This window comes from Barbatula barbatula (assembly GCF_947034865.1).
Source record: "Barbatula barbatula genome assembly, chromosome: 2".
NCBI classification, from domain to species: domain Eukaryota; kingdom Metazoa; phylum Chordata; class Actinopteri; order Cypriniformes; family Nemacheilidae; genus Barbatula; species Barbatula barbatula.
In genome coordinates this window covers 3,682,692-3,704,202 of record NC_136767.1, presented here as the reverse complement: position 1 = coordinate 3,704,202, position 21,511 = coordinate 3,682,692, and the positions used below count along the sequence as shown (strand labels likewise).

The 21,511-nt window shown below is 37.1% G+C and overlaps 4 protein-coding genes across 9 annotated transcripts; 2 read left to right on the top strand and 2 right to left on the bottom strand.

Moving 5' to 3' along the window:
• Nucleotides 1-334: 334 nt before the first annotated feature.
• On the bottom strand, nt 335-4,365 carry ufc1 (ubiquitin-fold modifier conjugating enzyme 1). Its single transcript, XM_079451102.1, has 6 exons — nt 4,053-4,365; nt 3,737-3,804; nt 3,551-3,614; nt 3,144-3,220; nt 2,663-2,753; nt 335-2,575 (listed from the first exon to the last, which is right to left on the bottom strand). The coding sequence occupies exons 1-6, from the start codon at nt 4,173-4,175 to the stop codon at nt 2,495-2,497; spliced, it is 504 nt and encodes a 167-aa protein (XP_079307228.1). The 5' UTR covers nt 4,176-4,365; the 3' UTR covers nt 335-2,494.
• A 58-nt stretch (nt 4,366-4,423) lies between these two features.
• Nucleotides 4,424-8,994, top strand: LOC306908184 (mitochondrial import receptor subunit TOM40B). The gene is made up of 10 exons (XM_079480833.1): nt 4,424-4,585; nt 4,950-5,134; nt 5,225-5,292; nt 5,527-5,619; nt 5,859-5,960; nt 6,558-6,663; nt 6,822-6,944; nt 7,062-7,138; nt 7,228-7,330; nt 7,477-8,994. Exons 2-10 carry the CDS (start codon nt 4,990-4,992, stop codon nt 7,614-7,616), a joined length of 957 nt encoding a protein of 318 aa, XP_079336959.1. The 5' UTR covers nt 4,424-4,585; nt 4,950-4,989; the 3' UTR covers nt 7,617-8,994.
• Nucleotides 8,995-9,205: 211 nt separating this feature from the next.
• crfb12 (cytokine receptor family member B12) lies at nt 9,206-14,262 on the top strand. 2 transcript variants are annotated; one of them, XM_079475085.1, is made up of 8 exons: nt 9,206-9,457; nt 9,646-9,731; nt 9,819-9,948; nt 10,228-10,412; nt 10,975-11,123; nt 11,948-12,095; nt 12,282-12,418; nt 12,787-14,262. In XM_079475085.1, exons 2-8 carry the CDS (start codon nt 9,671-9,673, stop codon nt 13,321-13,323), a joined length of 1,347 nt encoding a protein of 448 aa, XP_079331211.1. In that variant the 5' UTR covers nt 9,206-9,457; nt 9,646-9,670; the 3' UTR covers nt 13,324-14,262. The 2 variants fall into 2 exon arrangements, with proteins under 2 accessions (XP_079331211.1, XP_079331210.1); XM_079475084.1 differs by having other exon boundaries at nt 9,208-9,457; nt 9,626-9,731.
• On the bottom strand, nt 14,143-21,457 carry bicdl2 (BICD family like cargo adaptor 2). Of its 5 annotated transcripts, XM_079475104.1 has the most exons (11): nt 21,380-21,457; nt 20,426-20,573; nt 19,991-20,332; nt 19,295-19,510; nt 18,955-19,071; nt 18,511-18,657; nt 16,693-16,839; nt 15,605-15,679; nt 15,440-15,522; nt 15,123-15,237; nt 14,143-14,548 (listed from the first exon to the last, which is right to left on the bottom strand). In XM_079475104.1, exons 3-11 carry the CDS (start codon nt 20,243-20,245, stop codon nt 14,372-14,374), a joined length of 1,332 nt encoding a protein of 443 aa, XP_079331230.1. In that variant the 5' UTR covers nt 20,246-20,332; nt 20,426-20,573; nt 21,380-21,457; the 3' UTR covers nt 14,143-14,371. The 5 variants fall into 5 exon arrangements, with proteins under 5 accessions (XP_079331230.1, XP_079331228.1, XP_079331232.1 ...); XM_079475102.1 differs by having other exon boundaries at nt 19,991-20,573; nt 21,380-21,456; XM_079475106.1 differs by lacking the exon at nt 16,693-16,839 and having other exon boundaries at nt 21,380-21,455.
• Nucleotides 21,458-21,511: the final 54 nt, after the last annotated feature.

Genomic DNA, 21,511 nt, shown 5'->3' with positions numbered 1-21,511 from the left:
CTCACAGAAATGTGAAAACTTGCAGGGAACAATATCTCTAGCTGTTTTCCATACGTTATCTTACTGTAAATTTCTTGCTGCCATGTTAGAATGTGAATTCATCAAAATTGTAAGTCAAATGTTTAAACCAAATCAAGTTCTTTTTTTCATAATCATGTTTTTGCTGCTTCTATTCTCAGGCAAGTGAAAATGTCACACTTTTTCTTTCGCCATCATTTGACAAATGTAAAAATTTACTGCTGTACATTTTTGTGGGTTACAGTGTCAGTATATGACACACAAAGGGCTGTTAAATGTATAACCATTAATTTCAATTTTGTGATAATAAACTGTCCTAAAGTACCAGCGCTTATGTCCATCACTTTATGTCCAATGTCAGTAATCCACGTGGGATATTTTTACCCAGGGCTAAGTAACAAGGACGAAGTCCGTGGGTATGTGTTGAAAAATAGTATAGAAATAAGCTTAACGACAAAACACAATTGAGCACAAAACAGTACGGACACAGGCTAGTGAAAAACAATACAGAATGTTGATGAACATGTACATTTAGTCATTTAGCAGAAGCTTTTATCCAAAGCGACTTAAAACGAGATCAGGGAGCAATAAGCGATATGTCCTTTAGGAGCAATAATACAATAGGTGCTAATACAAAGTTACTAGTTTCAACAAAACCGGTTGAGAGAAAGAGAGAGGGTTAATGTAATTTTTTTGGTCTTTTTGTTTAAGGAAAATGTGAAAAAATGCTTTATACTCGAAAAACAACCGTCTAGAATTGTAATCAGATTATTAAATTCATAGGAATATTAAGAAAGTTTATATCTCGTGATATATATCATCAGCCTCCCAGTGAGCAAGCCAAAGGCAGTGGCAAGGAAACCTGGTGTAGAGGTGGAAAAAATCTTAGAAGAAATCCCATGTGAAGAACCGACTTTAAATTTACCCATTATATATTACAGACCCTATCAAAATTTTGTTTAAAAAACTATAGGAACTATCGTGTTTGGTTTTATTTTATTGTTGAACCATAATAAACAACAATAAAACAATACCTCTCAGCAATTCGTAACTGTTTAACGAGGTCGCCCATTGTATGAATTCGTAGGATCTCATTTAACATGGTTACTTAACTTTTTCTATAATAAAACAAAGTTGTACACGTGATAGGATGACTGAAAAAGTTGATTCTGTGGCGCTTAAACATTATTTCCCTTTTATAGCAGCCAATGGCTCTTATTTATTTGCTTACATCTTTGTCTGGTGCCCAGACGCAAGGTGCAGGCCATGATCAATGCAGATCCTAATCACTTCTAGTTACTTTCACTTGTCGCTAGAATGTGCTGTTTCGAACTATCCAAAACAGTAGCTGTGTTGTTTCAGAAGGCTGCCTTCACCCTTGTGTCCTCCGAATGTTGCATGCGGTATGGAGGATCCTCAAACTAGAATTAAACGAGACGTCTTTATACCAGTAGGAATTTCAAGAATGAATCATGTAACTCTAATTGTAAAGCCACTTGCACATCTTAACATAAACAGCTGTGTTTTGTCTCCGGAGGGTGCATACGGAGGGTCCTTAACCTATAAGTAAACGAGACGTCCTTTATAGAACAGGTTACTACGGCAACACATTGCGCTCTCACACAGTTGTTTTAAAGGTGCTGTGTGTGAATTGTATATAGCTGTGGTAGCGAATTGCAACCAGTGGCTGAGTACACCCAGATCTGATGATCACCAACAGTCCTGTTTTCCCTGGACATAAAGCCATTTGAGAGATAAGCTAACCTAAAAAACCTATGTGCAACAAAGAGAAAACCAACATGCAATAGAAAATAATAATTAGGGCAACAGACAAACAAATTATATGCAAACAAAAATGAACTATGCACAAAAGAATGAAAAGCTTTGTGTATATGTTATTTCTTAAGAAATACTATTTAGTCTATAATTTATTTGTAATTTCAGAGACATGCATGATTTTGTGTAAAATAGCAAATAAAAATTACGTTTTTTAGTCCAACCGCAAAACAATAAACAGTGAATTTTTACAGTGAAGTTAATGAAATTTTGTTTATATTCTGATGGGAAAAACTTCACTATATCCCAGGGGCATCCTGTTTACTAAATAAAGTGTAAATGTAATTGAATGCATAAACAGTACCAATCTATATCCTGACTCTGATGTCACATCAGACTTAAGTTAACTGTTCAGATTACTTGTCACCTCAAGTATATTTTCCATCAAATAAACGTGATACCACATCAGTATCAAGGTTTTACTGATGAAAAGCATACACATTTCATTTAACAGCCAGTACTTAAACTTTGACAATACTGAAACCACTATGGCTTAAAATAGATATCTGTACAAATGTCAAAGGTAGATCTGATGTCCAGGGTTTTTGTGAGACTGCCAAACAAAAAGTTGAAGTCAGCTGTCATTTACGTTCGCAGTAACACTGTTACGACGTAGGTAAATGCAAAATCCACTTCTGTTTTAACTGTTTTGTTGATTTTTATGTTGAATGATGCCTTTAGCAATGAGGTCCGGAATCTCAACTGCAAGCCATGGTCCAAGCTTAAAAAAGACAGAGATTGGTCATTACAATGAGGCACAGTAACCTGCATAATTACAGAGAAATACACAATATTTTAGGCAACTTACTCCCAAAGCCATAAGATGGGCCAATCCAAACTTTGGAACATTTCTTGCCCACAGTGGTTTGAAGTGATCGGTCAAGCAGATTTTGCCACCTCTATGACCAAAAGTGTTTTAAAGGATCAGAAAGGTACATAAAACAACATTGCTAAATACATTTGTGATAGTTGACCAAAAAGTCATTATTTACTCATCTTGTCTTTTCAAACCTGTAAGCCTTTACTTCATCAGCAGAACACAAAAGAAGATATTTTAAAGAAAGTTGGTAACTGAACAGCAATAGACCCCATCTATTTTATGGACACCAAACCAAAGCAGTCGAATGGTCTAGTTAACAACCTATTTCAAAATATCTTCTTTTATGTTCTGTAGAAGAAAGACGGTCATACAGGTTGGGTAAGTAAATGATGACAGATGTTTTTTGGGGGGTGAACTATCACAACAATACTTCAAGTATAGATGTCTTAATGTATGAATCACAGCAAACCTGTACATCTTTGCCGTCTTTCCGTCTAGCTCTGGAATAGCCACCTCAGGTGCTGTGGCTGGATATGTAACTGGAATCTGGACATTGTGATAAATTAAGTTGCTCAAGACAAATAACCATGCCATCTGGATTTGTTTCATATATTATATAACATGAAGATAAATGGGTAGTTAGCATGTCTATGAACTATTTATATGTTCTCAAATCATCCATTTGCCTTCCAATTCTAAAGGCCTCAGTCAATTACTGTAAAGCCCTGAAAACTACAAGCATTACAATAATTATGTGTTATAAATTGTGCATTAACTTATTAAGTCACACCACAGGGCATTGCTGTCATTGCTTGAAATTTCATGTAAGCTACCCAAATATCATTTAATTGAATTTGTACGTTTAAAAGATCTTACATCAAATTCCACGTCAAACTCATATTTCAGAAGCTCGTGGATATACCAGCATTTTCCAAACCACCTAACGTTACACAAACAAGATGCATTAAGCTTAATGATATGATATGAAAAATCGTCAAAAACTATGCACAATCTATACATTGCATACAAGTGACAATCCACTAAAACAGCACAAATACTGACCTTGTACCCTCTTTGTTGGACTCTAGGCGGAACCAGTCATTATCAGCAGCTTTGTTATTTTCAACATACTGAAAAAACAACGACACAAATGTCACATAACTTGAATAAGAGCACATATGTGAAATTTTAAAGTCACAGATAGATGAATAATGACTATATGGCGTGTATATTATAAGCCAGTACTAAACATATTGATTTACTTCGTCAAGACATTGTCAGCTCTCTTAAGTAATGACACGTATCTTAATTCATTCATACGGCTAACACTCTTGTTAGCTTTATGCTTGTTTTTTGTAGTTTCCAAAATAATACATACGTTTATTAAGGCTAGATATTCTTCTCGAAGCCTCTGAACCCATAATTCTTTGTCTCTTGGTCCTGAATTTGTTTTTAAAAGCGGTATTTCCGAGACCACTTTTCTAGTGGCTTCATCTGCCATGTTGACTGTCCGGAGATACCCGGACGTGCGCGCCACATGACGTCACGGTCTTTTATTTAACATTAGATTAGACATCTTTTTTTTTATTATTCACAAAATTGTCACATTTTAATATTTATAAAAAGAATATTTTTACTAATCAGTTCAACGTATGTTTCCATGTGTTTCAGCGATATGCGGAACTATGCACGAGAGTTTGTTTCTTCACGGAGGTATTTTGTAGCTGCTCTCAAAGAAATGACCGCATTGATCAGCTGCTTCCGCCGCTGGAGTCTCCACTAGAGCTGTCATCACATCCCTCAGCATCCTTTCACCTTATTCTCTTCCAGCGGTTATTTGGGCGGTTTTAGGATACCGTCTTTGCATATGAAGTTATAATTTATTATTTGCACAACCCACATTTATTCAGCGTAAGTAGAACAAGCAAAAGTAACGTTTTGTGGGAACAAAATGCTCCCATTGCATGGATATATCTGGACTATTGTTGAAGACTCTTAAACATATTTAAAACGTACAAATTATGAATATGCAAATGATGTCGATACGTGAATACTTAATTTGTGGAATTAAGTGTAATTTACCATGTTCTATATTAAGCCATATATGGGATTCGTATTATAAAGTATTCAAATTGTTTTCTTTTTATATTTAGATTATTCATATCATAATAACCAACAAAGCATGCATCATCTCATATTATGCATGTATGTATTTGTATTGTTATTATTTTTATGCATATGCATTGTTGTTGTCAAATATATATTGGGGAATCAGGTTAGGAGTGTGGGGCCTCTCTTTCGGCTTGCTGGTTCCCATGGGCAGTGTGCTGGCCTTGTCATCCCGTCCAGGGCGTCAGAACTCACCCTTTCCTCAAGGCAGACCCCTATCACGGTGGGACAGGAGAGATGGACGGCTGCCTAACCCGGGAAGCTTTGATGGCCTGCACCGCAACTGTAAAGGTATGAGTTATTTTTTATCGCTTTTAGTCATTCTTAAATACGTGTTTACAGTTTATCAGATTGTAATTGTAATACCTTGTGTTTATCTAGATGTATTTCCACAGCAGATTGAAGGTGTAAAACTGGTGATTAACAAGACTCTCAGCAGTTTTTTCAAGGTTTGATTATACATTGTGTTGCGTTTAAGTTCCGTAATGAATTTGATAGTAATTTATGTATAATGTAGAATTACATTAATTGGGTAGTCACATTTTTTTAATTACAAAAAATAAAGAAATTTGCCATTTAATATATAAAGAATATAGTGTAATATACTCAGTAGAATATATATATATATAAATATAGAAAACAACTGACTCAAATGTAGATTTTGTGGATTTTTCTGATGTCAGGTCAGCCACTCATTTCACCTCAGTGCTGTTGCACCATCCAGTTATCGCTTTCACGCTGAACACCTGCAGTCAGACACCGACTGCAAAGAAACAGTAAGAGAAACAATAGACATGGATATCTTACACTATCTCTGTTCATATTAATTATATATTATACATACACATTTCCATTTTACTTTAATATAACTGATTGAGGTACTAATGATTGAAGTATTGATTGTCATGCGAAATGTAGGCAGAAAGTACTCATACATTTAAAAGATCCATTTTCATATGTAGCCTACTGTGTTTTTCCTACATGCGATGAAATGGTCTCCGATCTCTTTGTTAAGGGCTCACCTATGCTTATTGGGGAAATTGACTCGTCTGGCAGCTTAAATGCACACTCTTTGTTTCACTTAAGCGAGAGGATAAGTGCTAAAGCTGTATTTCAGGTTAGTATTCTATTCAGGGATTTTATATTCAGCAAAAATAAAATGTGCCGCCATTTATAAAGTGGATGGATCTGAATGACCATCCTAAACTTACATCACATTATAGCAGTTTGATGTTACAGCTACAATATGCAAATACCATCTAACGTGCTTATAACATTGCTCTGTTGTCTGATATCGGTCACAAAATGAGATCTAAACAGTTTCCACACATGAAATTTCCGAAATCAAAAATGTATAAGCTCTCCTTGTTATTTGTAAACATTTACTCAGTGACGTGTAATTAAAGTCACTGAGTGCAGCTGTGACACCTCAGAGGGGACCTGGCCCTCCCGGCTGAGACTGGTTTCCCCCTAGGTTTTTTCTGAGTCAGGGTTCCTCACCACAGGGCCGTGTTGGCTTGCTCACCAGGAGGTTTCTATATTATATTAGCTTAACGGTTCTGTACATTTCTTTAAAATTGCTTAATTAGAATGATCTTGTTCTACAAGGTCTTTTACCTTTTCAGTTTTTCAGATTTTCTCCTGTAAAGCTGCTTTGGAACAATGCACATTGTGAAAAGCGCTATATAAAATGTCAAATTGATTGTCTTGGCAGACTCAGCAGGCACAGTTTGTCACGTGGCAGTTTGAGACTGAATACAGAGGCAGTGACTTCACAGCAGCAGTTACTATGGCCAACCCTGACATTCTGAGAGAATCAGGTATGATCATGTGAGTCCTCATTGGACACCTCAGGAATGTGCTATAGTATGATCAAAACATTAACTTTCACGCAGAACATGTATTTTTATAGCTGCCCTATAGTTGAGGGTCTGTCACTGTTGAACTCTTTGCCCTTTTATTTTCTATTTTTCAACAGTCATAATGGTGGCACACTTTCTTCAAAGCGTGTCCCCACAGCTGGTACTGGGGGGAGAGCTGGTGTACCACCGTGGTCGGGCAGAGGAAGGGGGCATACTTACCTTGGCTGGCCAGTACTCAGGTTTGAATGAATGTCTGCTTTAGATCAGTGATCAGCAGTGATTTTCTTTCCATCCGGTTTACATAAAATTTCCTGATTCTTCAAGTAACCTGTGACATATTATCTTTTTTGTCTTAGGGCCAAATTGGGTGGCAACATTAAATGCCGGTAAAGGAGGTGCACATGCTAGCTACTACCACAGGGCAAACAAACAGGTATGCGGTTGAAAGATATGTTAATGCTTTTGATAGTTTAAATGTGAACATTAATTGTAATGCTGCAGTTGTTTATGTAATCTCGACAGATTCAAGTGGGAGTGGAATTTGAAGCGAGCACTAGGACCCAGGAGACAACCTTCTCTTTTGGTTACCAAATGGAGCTTCCAGAAGCTAAAATGGTTTTTAGAGGTAATCTGATGAAATAATTTGCACTGCCTCATTCATTGAGCCTAAAATATAAATTCACACTTTAATGAAAGTCTTTTAAATGTCTATTATAAAAATTCATTCAAAGTGTACATTGAATATATCACCAGTTTATTGTATGTTTTTAGGAATGTTGGACAGCCGCTGTATCATCGGTGGGGTTCTGGAGAAGCGGCTCTGTCCCCTACCTGCAACCTTAATAATGGGCGCCTTTGTAAACCACAGAGCAGACAAGCTGCAGGTTGGTCTTGGAGTCAATGTAGGTTAAATATGAACCCTAACTTCCAAAAGGAACTTCCAAAACCACCTTCACGTCTGCCCAGTCACGTCCACTACAGACTCCAGAGGAAATAGGCGAGCCTTGTTTGCTCTACTGGACAGTCATGGTGTTCATGGCAAGCACAGATGAAGGGTTCGGATTCCAGCCGATTGGTTACACAAAGGCCTCTGTCATTTTTGGATGTTACACTTTCGTCTTGTCTCGTTGGGTTTGATGTTTGAAGCATAGAAGATGAGCCGCAAGTCACCAGAGCGTTACTCTGGGATTCTTTCATTTAATGAGAGGGAAATACACGTCGCATAATGTAACAGTTTTAAGTAGTCCTGCTATAAACAAATTCTTCTTGTCACAAAATCTGTAATTTGACTGTATTTTTAGTTGTAAGCTTAAAAAACATTGCTCACTCAAACATGTATGCCATTGAAACATTTTAAAGTTATATTTTATCACAAGCAAGTGTCCACTTAAAAGTAGTAGAGTTTTAGGCTGGGGCAAATCATATAATCAACGAAAATGATCAATAATGGAGATTTGTTCTTATTAATATTGTAGTGTTAATCCCAGGCTTTCACTGTGAACGTACACCAGAACTTTTTCCATTTGTGGACTTTTCCAGACTGACATCAGAGCTGTGACACGGTGGTTAGTTGCTCACAGGAGAGGAGATGCATTATATTATGACCCCATTCCTCCTCATTTCACTCCATAGGAGGTTAATTAGATCTAAAAAAAAAGATATGCAAATAAATGTGAGACCAGTACAGCAGTACAGTATGCAGTTACTCTGTTGACAATGTTTTGAATGTGGAGTGTTCATAAATGTCAATGGGAGATTTTTAACGTTGATTAAACTTCAAGTTTACATAAACCAAAAATAGGTTTAGACTAAAGTTAAATACAGTGAAAACTGTAAAAATGTGTATGCATCTTGTACACAAAACTATGCGTCAAAGAGATTCCTTCTGTTTTTTTTAATACATAAATGGAAGCAAATAATTTTCATAGCTAGTCATAAGGAGAACCTGGATACAAGCAAAGAGGTGACGAATATTTTATAGTTAAAATAAAGATCAAGTACCTTCATTTTCAGAATGTTACTTTTTTTAAGGAGAACTATGATTCCATCAGTTATTCTTAGTCTTTTATTTGGCTGGTAAATGGCGTGAATGGGGAAATGACAGTGGTGTAAAATCTGGGAAAATCATATAAAAATTATTTATATGGTTAAGACCCAAAATGCACTGACCATCAGTTCTGTTGTATTTATTTATTTGTTTTGATTGTTTGTTCGGATGTGCTGCTCAATTGAAATAAGCTTGTTCAACCAATATTTGTTATTTTAATGATATAAAACTATTCCAATATCACAAAGTTTCCTGTCACTTTTCTTAAGGTAGATAAGGTCAAATCTAAAACTATTCATTTAGTAAATGTTTTTGAGATGAGAATGCTCAACTTCTATTTGGCTTGAGTTCCTGGGTGAATATTCATGATGTAGACAGGTGAGATTCCACCCTACGGACTGGAGCAACCTGTTTTCCTTTTCTATGTAACAGTGGGCGGGGCTTCAACACAAAATATATCAAAACTCTACAGTGTGTTGGATTAGTTGGATTTATTGTTTCCAGCATAGACGTCTTTTTGTCGAGTTTGTTTTCAGATATCTAATATTTTCTTGGTAAACTCACATTCTCTGTAGTCACAGAGTGAAAGTGTGTTGTTTATTTTGCCGTTTGTCATTTGTTTACATTGGTATGTTCCTAAGTACGATGCATCAGCTGTCCTCAAGAATATTTTATTTATACACGACGAGATGACTGCAACCATGGGTGAGTTGGGCTGGAATTGTTCTTAACTGAATAGTTACTATGTTGATCTTGATATTGTAAGAGTTCTGTATGATAAAGTAATAGTGAAATTGTTCTCTCTGCCTTTAAATTTTAAAGCAGCAATTATGCAAATGAATCGTAATATTATTTTTTATTTATTCTGATAAGTGTCTGGATATGCGCTTTAGGTGTTTGACGTGATTCGATGACGTGATGACCTGGTTCATAACCTGCAGCTTCACATTCCTCCAGATATGCCTAATGTCATCTAAAGGTTGTGCAACTAAATATGTTTGTTGTTAGCGTGAACTCACATTTCTGTCATTCTTTACAAATATCATTTTTTTCTGTTTATTTACAGCAATCCTCTTTCCCCCAATGAACCTCACTGTGAACCTGTTGGATTTTATGGTTACCGCTGAATGGATACCTGGACCAGGGAACCTTCCTGGCACCAGATATACCATGGAGTATGTCTCTGCACAGAGGATGTAAGTAGACTCACAAATGTGTGTTATATAGTGTCTCGGTCACCCCAAAGAACCAACGAAGAACCACTGAAGCACAATAATATGGTGCAATATAGCACTAAGAGTGGTTCCCCTATGATTACGAGCAAAGAACCACTTTTAGTTCTATAATGCACCATTTTGAGTGTATGTGTACAGACTATCATAGTACATTTGTAGCATTTGTGACTTGTTGTCAAACTATTTGCTCCAAAGTAATGATGGTTTATTCATGATGGTGATTTGGAATGACTTCTGTAGATCTGTAGGAAAGTGGAATCGATCTCCAACCTGCTCAGAAATAGCCACGCTGAACTGTGACCTGACCTTTGACCACCAATCCGACGAGCTTTTTTGGAATTACTTTATAAGGGTCAAAGCCACGTTTAAAGGGACGAGCTCCAACTGGACAACTTTATCAAAGTCTTTTCAGCCATATGGAGACAGTAAGTTTACTCAAATTATTCAGAATCCTGTCACAAAAGTTTAAATGGAGGGATATCCAGTGTTCGCACTATACCGTGTCCTTTGGGGTTTGTACGCTTGCGGGTGCCTCAAAGAAGGACTTACAACAGCCACAAGTGTATGCACTAATATACATTATCGACACGAGTGACTCAAAAAATGACTTTTAATGACTTACAATGATACATAACAGCTGTAAGTGTATATTCTCTATTATACTTTATCGACACAAATTGTTAGGTCAAACAGCAAACAAACAGCCACCCACAAAAAGTATAGAAATTCTTAATAAAACAAAAATTAATGTTTTCTTTTTGCCATGGCTTTGATGCTATGACTGCAGAATGAATTAAGGACTTCGCGAGTGAATAAATAATATTTTTGCTATTTTACACATAATAATCCACCATGATCACATTACACAACTGAGATTGCACTTCAAAATATTCAAACTGTCAATATTATTTATATCTACCAACGTGTACATAGAATGAAGCTTTTATGAGGAATGTTTGACCTTGTGTTTTGTTTGTTATTGTGCAGCTCGCCTGAGCTCCCCGGATGTAAAAATCATAACTGAGCGACACACGATTTCCATAAGTTTCAGCCATAGGCTGGAATTGCATCAGGTGACCAAAACTCTGGAATTCCTCGTATGTCTTTTTGAGAACTCTGAGGGGTTGAATTCTAGGGTAAGTGTATTTTGCTGTTACAACTTAGTCAGTCATTTTTAAATATTTACATGTATGTTGTGTTATTATACTGTAAGTGACCCAGTCTGTGAAAACCCAGCTAGTCATTTTTTGTGATTTAAAGGTCCAATGTGTAATTTTCTGGAGGATCTGTTGAGAGAAATGCAATATAATATATATAACTATGTCTTCTTCAGAGGTGTATAAAGACCTTAGATAATGAAGCGTAATGTTTTTATAACCTTGGAATGAGCTATTTCTGTCTACATACATGGCGGGTCCTCTTGCATGGAATTCGCCATGTTGTTTCTACAGTAGCGCTAAACAGACAAACAGCTCAACAGAGCGCATATCCATAAAACGTTATCTCCTGCGGCAAAGAAGAGAAAACATGACAACATTTTAGTTCTGTATCTCCCACCTTAGTGCTTTGCAATGGAGGGGCCGCTAAATTTAATTCACTGACTGGACCTTTAATGTTTTCTATATTAAATCATATTTTATGATGTAAAGAACAGTTTGTGGAAATACAATCTTGATATCTTTAATATTGACGGAGTAAGGCCATGTCAAAGATTGAAATAGTAGTTCAAATGAATGGCTGAAATCAAACTTTACCGCTTGTTCTCCTCAAATTAGATTCGATTAGATTAGACTTTAGCCTGGTTTTCATAGATTTTGTCACATATTTTCTTATATTTTATGATGGAATTTAAAATGATATTAAGCTCTTATTTTATCATTCCACTGTGGTGTTAAATAAGTGTATGGTTAAGTGTATATTTTGTTATTATTATAAACTAAATGCCTTTATTTTTCTGAAGTTCATAGCACTGGCATCAACCTCAAAATCTCCTCACATTTTTCTTGATGTGCCACCTGGCAAGAACTACTGTGTAAATGTTTCTGCAAGTCATCAACAAGTCCTGCATAAAAACAACTTCAACACGACCAAATGTTTCTTTCTGTCAGGTATAGCTGAGAAATTCAGTTCTGTTTTTACAACAATTTGACACCATCTTTGATACCACACCGTTCCCTGTATAATTTGAGAATTTTCCAAAGAGTTTTTCACTTGTATTTCTTACATTTGAAATAATGAATATTTCCATTCTTATTGACACACTAAAACTTTTTCTACTCTCCCTTTACTTACAGATTCGCCTAGAAGTCCTTCGGGTGTAATTGTGTTTATTGTGTCCTTGGTGGCTATTGCAGTCGGGGTTACTTTGACGTCCATCTATTTTTACCAAAAGAGGTTTAAAATTGAGAATATTAGCATTCCAGGAGCTCTGGTATGTACTTCAGTACAATTGTTCATCAAAGGGACAGTTCACCCAAAAATTGACTACCAAAGTAGGAAAAATGACAATGGTAGTCAAAAGTGCCCAATAACTGTTTGCTTCCCTACATTCTTCAATTTTTTTTATTTTGTGTTCAACTATGGTGCACCAGAAATGTTAGTTGCTAGCATTCTTCCAAATATTTTTGTGTTCAACCGAACAAAAAAATGTAAATAGGTTTGGAACAACTTGAGTGATTAAAATTTTTGGGTGAACTATTCCTTTAAGCATAGTCAATTTTTCTTATTTTAAATAAGTCAGCACTTATGCTATAAAATCAAAATTTTATTTTTACTTACAATGTTTTTATTTATTTCCAGTTTGTTTTTGCAGGAACTAAAATGGTCCTCAATTTTTGTCCTGAGAATATTAATGTAATTTCATCTATGTGGTCGAATGCAGTTCCGAACACAGAGTATGCTTCTGCGTCTGAGGTGAACGATTCTCTTCTCTACCATCCCAGAGAGTGCACAAATATTATCATGTACCCATCATCCGTTGTCAAGCAAGAACCTGCCCTCCATCTACCAGACCCTGTTGAGGAGGCAGAATCCCTGAATCAAAATGTCTCTGATTACGGTTTTGCTGCTGATATGGAAGAAAGTGAAGGAAATGCAATATCTGAAGATGACGATTGCAATACGCATTTTGGCGACACGGTCGCATTTATTTCTACCTCAAACCTTTCATTGTTTACAGAGTCTGAAACACCTCAATTACATACTGTGAGCATGAAGCTGGATAGAGATGCGGAGGAAATAGAGAGTTGGTGTGACGAGGAGGATGACGTCTCATTCTGCGATGATTGTTTCTCAAACACCGACTACGAGCCAAGGGTTGATCCAAGAGTTTTTTAAAGTGGATGGGCTTCGTGACATTTAAAATGTGGAGTTCTTGTACAGGTCACCAGTCAAGCCAACCCTTGCTACAGGCATTATTGCTCTATTTGGCTTAAAGGAATAGTTCACCGAAAATTCAATCATCTTATATTCACCCTCATATGGTTCAAACCATGTACTGTATATGACTCACTCTTCACTAAAGAAGATGTCTCATGGTTTTTATACACATATAGTGGAAGTCAATGGGTGCCAATGTTTGGTAACCAACCTTCTTTAAAATATTTTGTGTTGCGCAGAAGAAAGAACGTCATACAGGTTTAAAATGGCATATGGGTCAATTACCCCTAAAATAATTTATATTTTTGGGTGAACTATCGCTTTAAGACATGGCTGCAGCCATCCACACGAGTGCAGAGCTGCTGGACATGCAAGTACTCTCTTATCAAGGATTCATGACCTACCAGATCAGAGTCAGTACACGGATACATTTTTGAACACTGGAGCTAGCGAACAGTGAAGTAAAACTCTTTCTGCCAGAGTTGGACGTCATATTGGACCCAACATCCAGTATTATGGAAGAATATAAAAATAAATGAATGTGCACTCGGACACTTTGATGACAAACTCTCTGTGCTATGCGAAGCCGTTTAATATCTGATCGACCCAGAAGCTGATCTTTGACTGTTTTCTTTGAAATGCTTCTCATGTTCTAACCTGTATTTTTCATATTTAAATATAAATAATGACTGCGTTCACCCACACTGTGTATTAGTGTATCGCATCTTTGTGCATGTGACTCCATTTTTCCTTTATCTAAAAAAAGACAAAACAATTAAATGCTATACATTTATTTTTGTGGATGATATGAACTGTATTGTCGAAAATAAATAGTGGTAAACATACATGTGCAATAACACCGAAGTGAAGTACAATAAATCGATTTCTATTTACACACTTTGTGATTTCTGAAATTATTTACAACGCTGAAACAATAAATACAAAAATAGAAACACCATTTTTCTATATTGTACCATCTCCTCCAACTACTTGAACTGTCCTCCAATTAATCTCCCCCAAATAGTGAAGAGAAAAAGCTTTTCCTTCCATCTTCTCCGCGTACACGCAGAGACCTTGAAGTGCGAGAGCCTCTCTGGAGGCCTGTCCTTTCCTCCTCCTTTTGCTTTTCCCTGTCTTGCTGTTGAAGTTGAACCTGATGGCAGATCACCAGTCGCATGTCCTCCTGGCACACAAATTTGCAAGTCAATTTAAGGAAAAGAACAGGCATTCTACGAGTGAGTGGTGTTTCCACATGCAAAACCAAATAACTATGCTGCTTGCTAGTGTGTTCGGGGTGGTTTCTATCTGGTCAGTGAAAGAGCCCATGCCACTGTGATCATTTCAGATATTTTAGCCGTTTTAAAGTGATGAATGAAAATTCTGTTGTTCCAAAACTCAAAACTATAGAATAACAAATGTAAAAATCTAAAATAAAACTACAATTTGTAAAAATGTAATCTTTACATTTTATCAGCCATCTTGAGGTTTCCTGTGATGCTCTTTAAATATTACTGAGGGAGTTTCCGTCTATTCTGGGCTCTTATTGGCTGCTTTTTCTTTACTATTCAGTCTGAGTCATCCATTTCAAAATCAGTTTCTTTAAAATACCTTAAAATAATTTAAATTCATATTTGTATTGCTTTGGATAAAAGCATCTGCTAAATGAATTAATTTAAACATAATATTCAACCGTCGCCTTCAATTTAAAAGATTTATAAAAACATTTCAGTGTCACTGAATATCAAAACTACACCAACCTGCCAAGACTCGACTTCCTGTGACAGCGCCACCTTGTGCTTTATGGTGTTCAGAAGCTGATGGTTAAGCGCATCTCGTTCTTGCCGGGCCAAAAGAATCTCCTCCTCCAAGGCACTATATCAATGACAAAGCGAGAAGAAAAAGCAAAACATGTTGTTATGAAACAATAGATGTCAAATTCCAGTCTTTTATACCCATGTGTGTCACGTCCCTCGGTCACAAAAAGACAGCTTATCACCGTCACAACACGAAAGTTAAAGAACAAAACCACACCCTTCACAGAGTATGAGGAGTGTAAGAAAGCTGCAGTTCTCACCTGTATGTAGGTTTTCCAGTACTGTTACGAAATGGCTTGATCTCCTCCCTCAGCTCTTCTAATTCAGTTTCTCTGGACTGTAACTGGTGAAGGAACAATATGTAAGATACACTGTCTATTTACAGTACATGTTGTTTTGATGATGTCATCACAATAATTGCTAACCTCTTCCTGCAACCTCTGAATCTCCTCCTCTTTTACTTGTAGAATGGCCGAATGGGCAATGATGGTTTCTTTGGTCTGTTGAAGATTAAAAGAAAAATTAAACTCAAGTAAACCCAAAGACTAAAAGGAGCAGTTCACACAAAAATCATGACTAACCCTCGAGTTGTTCCAAATCTGTATACATTTCTTTGTTCTGATAAACACAGAGACAGATATTTGGAAGAAAGATTGTAACCAATATGTTCTTGGTTGCCACTGACTACCATAGTAGGAAATTGCTTTATAGCTTTGTTATGTTGAACACAAATGAAGATCATTTGAAGAATGTAGGAAAGCAAACAGGGCACTTTTGACTACCATTGTCATTTTACAGATATAGATTTGGAACAACTTAAGGGTGAGAAAATTATGACAAAATTGATATTTTTGGGGTGAGCCGTCCCTTTGAAATAGAAGACTTGTATCGCTTATGGCCGGGTCATGTACACTGCTGTTTTCCAGTTGCATTTAAATTTCAGTTGGGTTAGACAGTTGGGATTTGCACAGGAAAATGAAAGACTTTGCAAAAAAGTGACCATATAAGTCCATTTTTCACTTTTGTTGTATTGACAAATAACTTCAGAGTCAACTTCCATTTGCTGGATTTCAAACGGCTTATTCCACATATTGATCTAACGTAATTCTATTTAACATGAGCTTTAGTGGAAATTGTTTTAGTGTGTAGGTGGCCATGGGATTCCTGTCTGCAGAGTGTTCTGCGTTTACATCCTTAATAACAACAAAAGTTGTGTTGGATCTGTACTCTGTAGTACACACTGGATATTGACTATAAATACGGTTGTCATGACCTGATTTTTAAGAAGCGAATTTGGATGCTTTTGTCACCTGAGTAAATTCATTTGGATACTTTGGTCACCTGTGTAAATAAAACAATCGACAAGTGACAAAGGTATTTATCTGCTGTGTGTACAAGGCTCTAGTAATTATATCTAAGTCGAAGCATGCACACCTAGGCAAATTTTCTATGCATCCCTTTTCCTAAGAAGCAGTGACTACTAGCACACGCTACTAGTAAGGGTGAGAGCTACCTGAGACTGCTGGATCTCACTCTGAAGTGACAAAGGGAAGCAGGTAGCCTCCCCCAGACTGGCCTCTTCTCCCAAGGCTTCAACTTTTAGCTGTAGGGTGCGGTTGAGTGTGCGCAGCTGAAACACTATGCTGTGTTCCTGTTCCAGCTGTGAAAGAGCCAGAGACAGCCAGACTGAAACTCTACAAATGTGGATGCTCGCAGTCTGAGGTCTGTGAAGTCTGACCAGCGCTCAAACCTTGAAACTTGGGCTGCGTCCCAATTGGCATACTATCTATATGTAGGGCTGGGCAACAATTAGTCACGACTAATCGTTTGCAGAATAAAAGTTGTTGTTTATATAATATAGATGGGGTTACTGTGTATAATAATTAATTAACACACATGCATGTATTTTATAATACATTATTTATTTTGTTTATTTATATTTAATATACATGTATTTTTTGCTTAAAATCATACATGCATGTGTGTTTATTTAAATATACATAATATATTTGGGTGTACCGTGTATATTAATTAAGTAAACACAAACGTTTACTCTGCAAATTAATAGTCTCTTCAGGGGAAGCAGTAATGCGAAGTTCGGAAAAACATGTACGTAGCCGCTGAACACATATTTTGAATGACTGCTGGCCCTGAAGATTAGGCACCGATCGCCACTAGTCGCAGCTAATATTACAAAAAAGTGTGCAACTTTCAGATTAGACCATTATCACACATACTTGATCTGCAGCATAACTGATGCAACACTATTACTTCCTCTTATGTCTTTACAGAACCTACTCAAACTTTTTGATTTCTGTGATCAACTAAAATTGGTAAATAATACCTTTAAACGTGAGAACTCGTTACATTTAAAATATATACAAAATCTACTTTGACAAGGAAAATCATCTCAATCACAAGCAGCTGTTTGTGACAAAGATCTGTACAGTTGGCTGGAGAATGAAAGGGTTTTGACATAAATTGCCTCTCCAAACTGTTCTTAAAAGTTATAATCCTAAGAGTTACATAACGATGCTTCATCATTTTTTTATTTTTTATTATTTCTAAGGTGTGTTGTTAGTGTTAGTAAAACAGGACAGGAAATTCAAGGGAGAGAGACGATATGACTCGAACCTGTGTCCCCAAGAGCATGCCATGGCTTATATTATGTGTTACATGCAAATTCGAAAACGGTACAACCAGGGGCTTTGAGGAGTAATGTGCATGTGTTTCAAACCGATTTACTAATTCCATACATGTTCCAATATTGCCTTACTACACACTAGAACACATTTACTCATATAACCAGTCACGAACATACTTTTAGTGTGCAGTAGAATTATGCAGATTGAGACGCAGCCCTGGTTCAGCTTCACATTTAAAAAAAACTCTTAATGTTGATGTATGTGTTAATAAGGGCTTTCAATCGATTAAGTGCGATTAAACGCATCCACAATAAAAGTTTGTGTTCACATAATATATCTTAATTTTACATTTGTATGCATAAACACATACACAGACGTGTGTACATATTTAGTTAATATGTACATGTATTTATTTATATTTACCAATCATTTTAAAACATTACATTTTTCTTAAATATACGCATGTGTGTCTATGTATATAAATGCAAAATTAATACACAAAGTACACACACATATATCATGTAAACACGAGACTTTTATCCTGGATGCGATTAATCGTGAGCCCTATTGTTAATTCATATGTGTGTAAATTCAAAATGTACTGTATATTGCATTTCTATGACAGCAAATATAATTTTATATATCATATGAATCCCATCCCCTAGTCACATTAAGAGAGCAATCACCTCAGTGTCTTTATCCTTCAGGGTGGTCTGTAGTTCCCTCACACTCTCTCTCAATTCCTCCCTCTCAGACCTCAGACGGTCATTGTCTTCCTGAGCTGATTTCTGCCGGTCGTCCATATGAGCACAGCGCTCTTTCAGAACCCGGTTCTGTGATTAGAAATGAGAGCGAATGATAAAATCATTTACGTACCACACGTTAGATTCCACATTACACAAATGTCTGATGAACCAAACAACGGCTGTGCCCATTGACTTGCATTGGTTTTGTGTGTTTATACAATAGAAGTGGATGGGTACTGCCGTTGTTCGGTTATCAATTTTCTTAAAATATCTTCTTGCGTGTCCTGCAGATCAAAGAAACCCATACAGGTTTTATATGACATGAGAGTGAGTCTACTTGACAACTTGGACCATTATGTCTCAGAGTCATCTGCTTTTTTATACCTCTGCTTGAAGACTGTCCAGTCTAGCAGAGCTTATGGATTTGCTGAAACTAGTATCCTCCATTTCTTCTCTCAAAGTACGTAGTTCAGTCTGTAACGTGTGTTCTAAAGCCACTGCCTGTAGGAGAGAAATTTCAGACAAAATCAAGGATATTTTCTGGGCCTTCTTATGACAATGATGTCTTACGACACCTAAACTCGCTGTACAGCATTCCAACCCTGTATTCTAACCATATCATAAGGTCACTAGACCCATTACAGCTGGATGTCTCTGAAAAGATACCCATTGTAAACTTGAATTGATGTCTTTGAGAAATAAACAAAGGCTTCTGATTTGTCACCTCCGCTAGCTGTTCCACAAGTTTTTGGTTGTGATTGGACAGCTGAGTCAGCTGCTCGCTCTCCTCGCGACGCCGGTCGCGACTCTGAAGGTGTTTTTGGTCCAGCTGCTCGCTCAGCACCGTGATGTCAGTCTGAAGTTCGGCTTCCCGCTGACTTGCCTCGAGGTCCCGCACCTCTAGGCGTCGCTGCAGGATGTGCTTCTCTTGCTGAGTTGCCTGTTATATGAAAACAGAAACCTTTTCAATCACTATTTTCAATATGTCTTTGGTATATTAATTAATATTTCAGGTCCATCAAATGATGGGAAGAAAAGGTGTCTCTACGATAAATCTGTAATTCACACTTACTTCAAAAGGCAAGTTTCTTAATGATAAAACGCACTAAATTAAGTATGAATTTTACTCCGAGCATTATTTATTTATAATATCAATTATTCTGAATTTCTTGGTCATGACAACAATTGAAAATCATGTACTTGCGTTTGATGACGATGTATGTATGAATATTACACAGTTTTGTTTTATAGAATTGTAGAATGTCTTTTTATTGGGTAATGATTGTATGTCCTTTCTCATCTTAAAATATATAAAAGATTACTATTGAGCTTATTAACCAGCGAAAAACTGTCAGCATCTTTTTATAACATAAAGACTATTACAGATCCGCATCAGGTCACCCCATATCAAAATTCATACCTCCATCTCCCTCTCCATCTGCTCAAGCTGGGCGGCCAGATCCTCATTTTTCTCCAGCAAAGCTTGTCCCACTTCTGCAGCCAAAATCAAGTCCTTCTCTAACAGTGTCGGGCTACGGTCGTCCTGAGGCGAGGCCAGCAGATCATCTGCCGGAGCCATGATCCGGTGACTGGAAGACAAGTTTGATGAAGAGAACGGAAAGAAAGACTCCTCCAGGATGGGAGAGGGAAGGCTGTCCTTTTTGGATGAATACATCAGTTCTACTCTTGATGATCAGCCCTTCCGATGACCTTCCCGATCTTACGGCTTTTGTCAGAAGTTGCTTACTTGCATCTTAGGTTACTTTAAGTAGGAAAAGCAAATGTAAACGATATCTGGTTCCAATCGTCGCTGGCACAGAAACTGACACTTAATAATGTCCCTTTTCTTATGCACCTGGCTGGGTTTGTCTGTCCTTTGAAACTGATCAACCCAAAGTGTGTGTCACATCTAGGGCGGAACTTGATGTGTATTGAGGTTGAAACTTCCTCCGAGGGTGAAATCTTCAATCCTTATTTATCGTTGACCTTGGTTGCATCATTTCCTACAAACAAAAACAAGTTGAAACATGTATTAATTGTATTGCCACTTGGTCTCATAACTTACGACACGCAGGTGAGTGTATTCATTCACATTATCCATCTCCCCTGAACTTACATTTGACTCTATAATGTGTCCCTACAAACAATGGCAGAGACATTGTTGCGACACTGTATCCAGCATTACATCGCAGCCCTGTTTTTGTTTTCAATGGGCTTCTTTTGTGTACATGACCAACACACAAAACAAAGTCTCAATGCTTCTCTCACATTCCTGTAGTCAGTCATTCAAGAAGACTGCTCCGTTGCCGAGTGACTACACCCCTTACGATGGCTAAACAGGTTTTAAAGAGCGTGGAAGCAAGTGGCTCTGCCTCTGACCAACGCGAAACGCGGCATATATCGTTATATTCAGCTATATAAAAAGTTATTTTTGTTTTCCTGAAATGAGACAGTCTGTTTCCCTGTCTGTGGCTCAGGGTTGAGGAAACAGGCATTGGATGACATAAACTGACGTCATATGTACACCAACACCCGTTTCGGGTGTTTCAAAGCTGTTTCTGTTTATTTACCGGTTATTCTAAAATAATCTTTAAGCATTTAAACTGTTGACAATGCTTCAGTGTTTACACGTCAACCCCAAACAAATCGAACAGTTCGTATCAACTAACTACAAGTTACGTCTTAATCTAAATCACGTTTATTAGTTATTTTTAAAATGTTTATATGGTCGGCAAGTAAGCGTTCACTAGGAGCGTTCATAAATGTAGCAACTGTTTATTTAGTACAAATAACGCTTTGTATTTCTCACCTGGAAAGTTCCTGGTCCAAAATTGGCAGGCAGGGTGAAGGAGGTCCTACTGGTCGCCTTAGAAGCGCTGCTGTGTGCGGCTAATTACGCCACACCCTCCTGAGACGTCAGCAGCTCGGTGGGAGGAGCTTA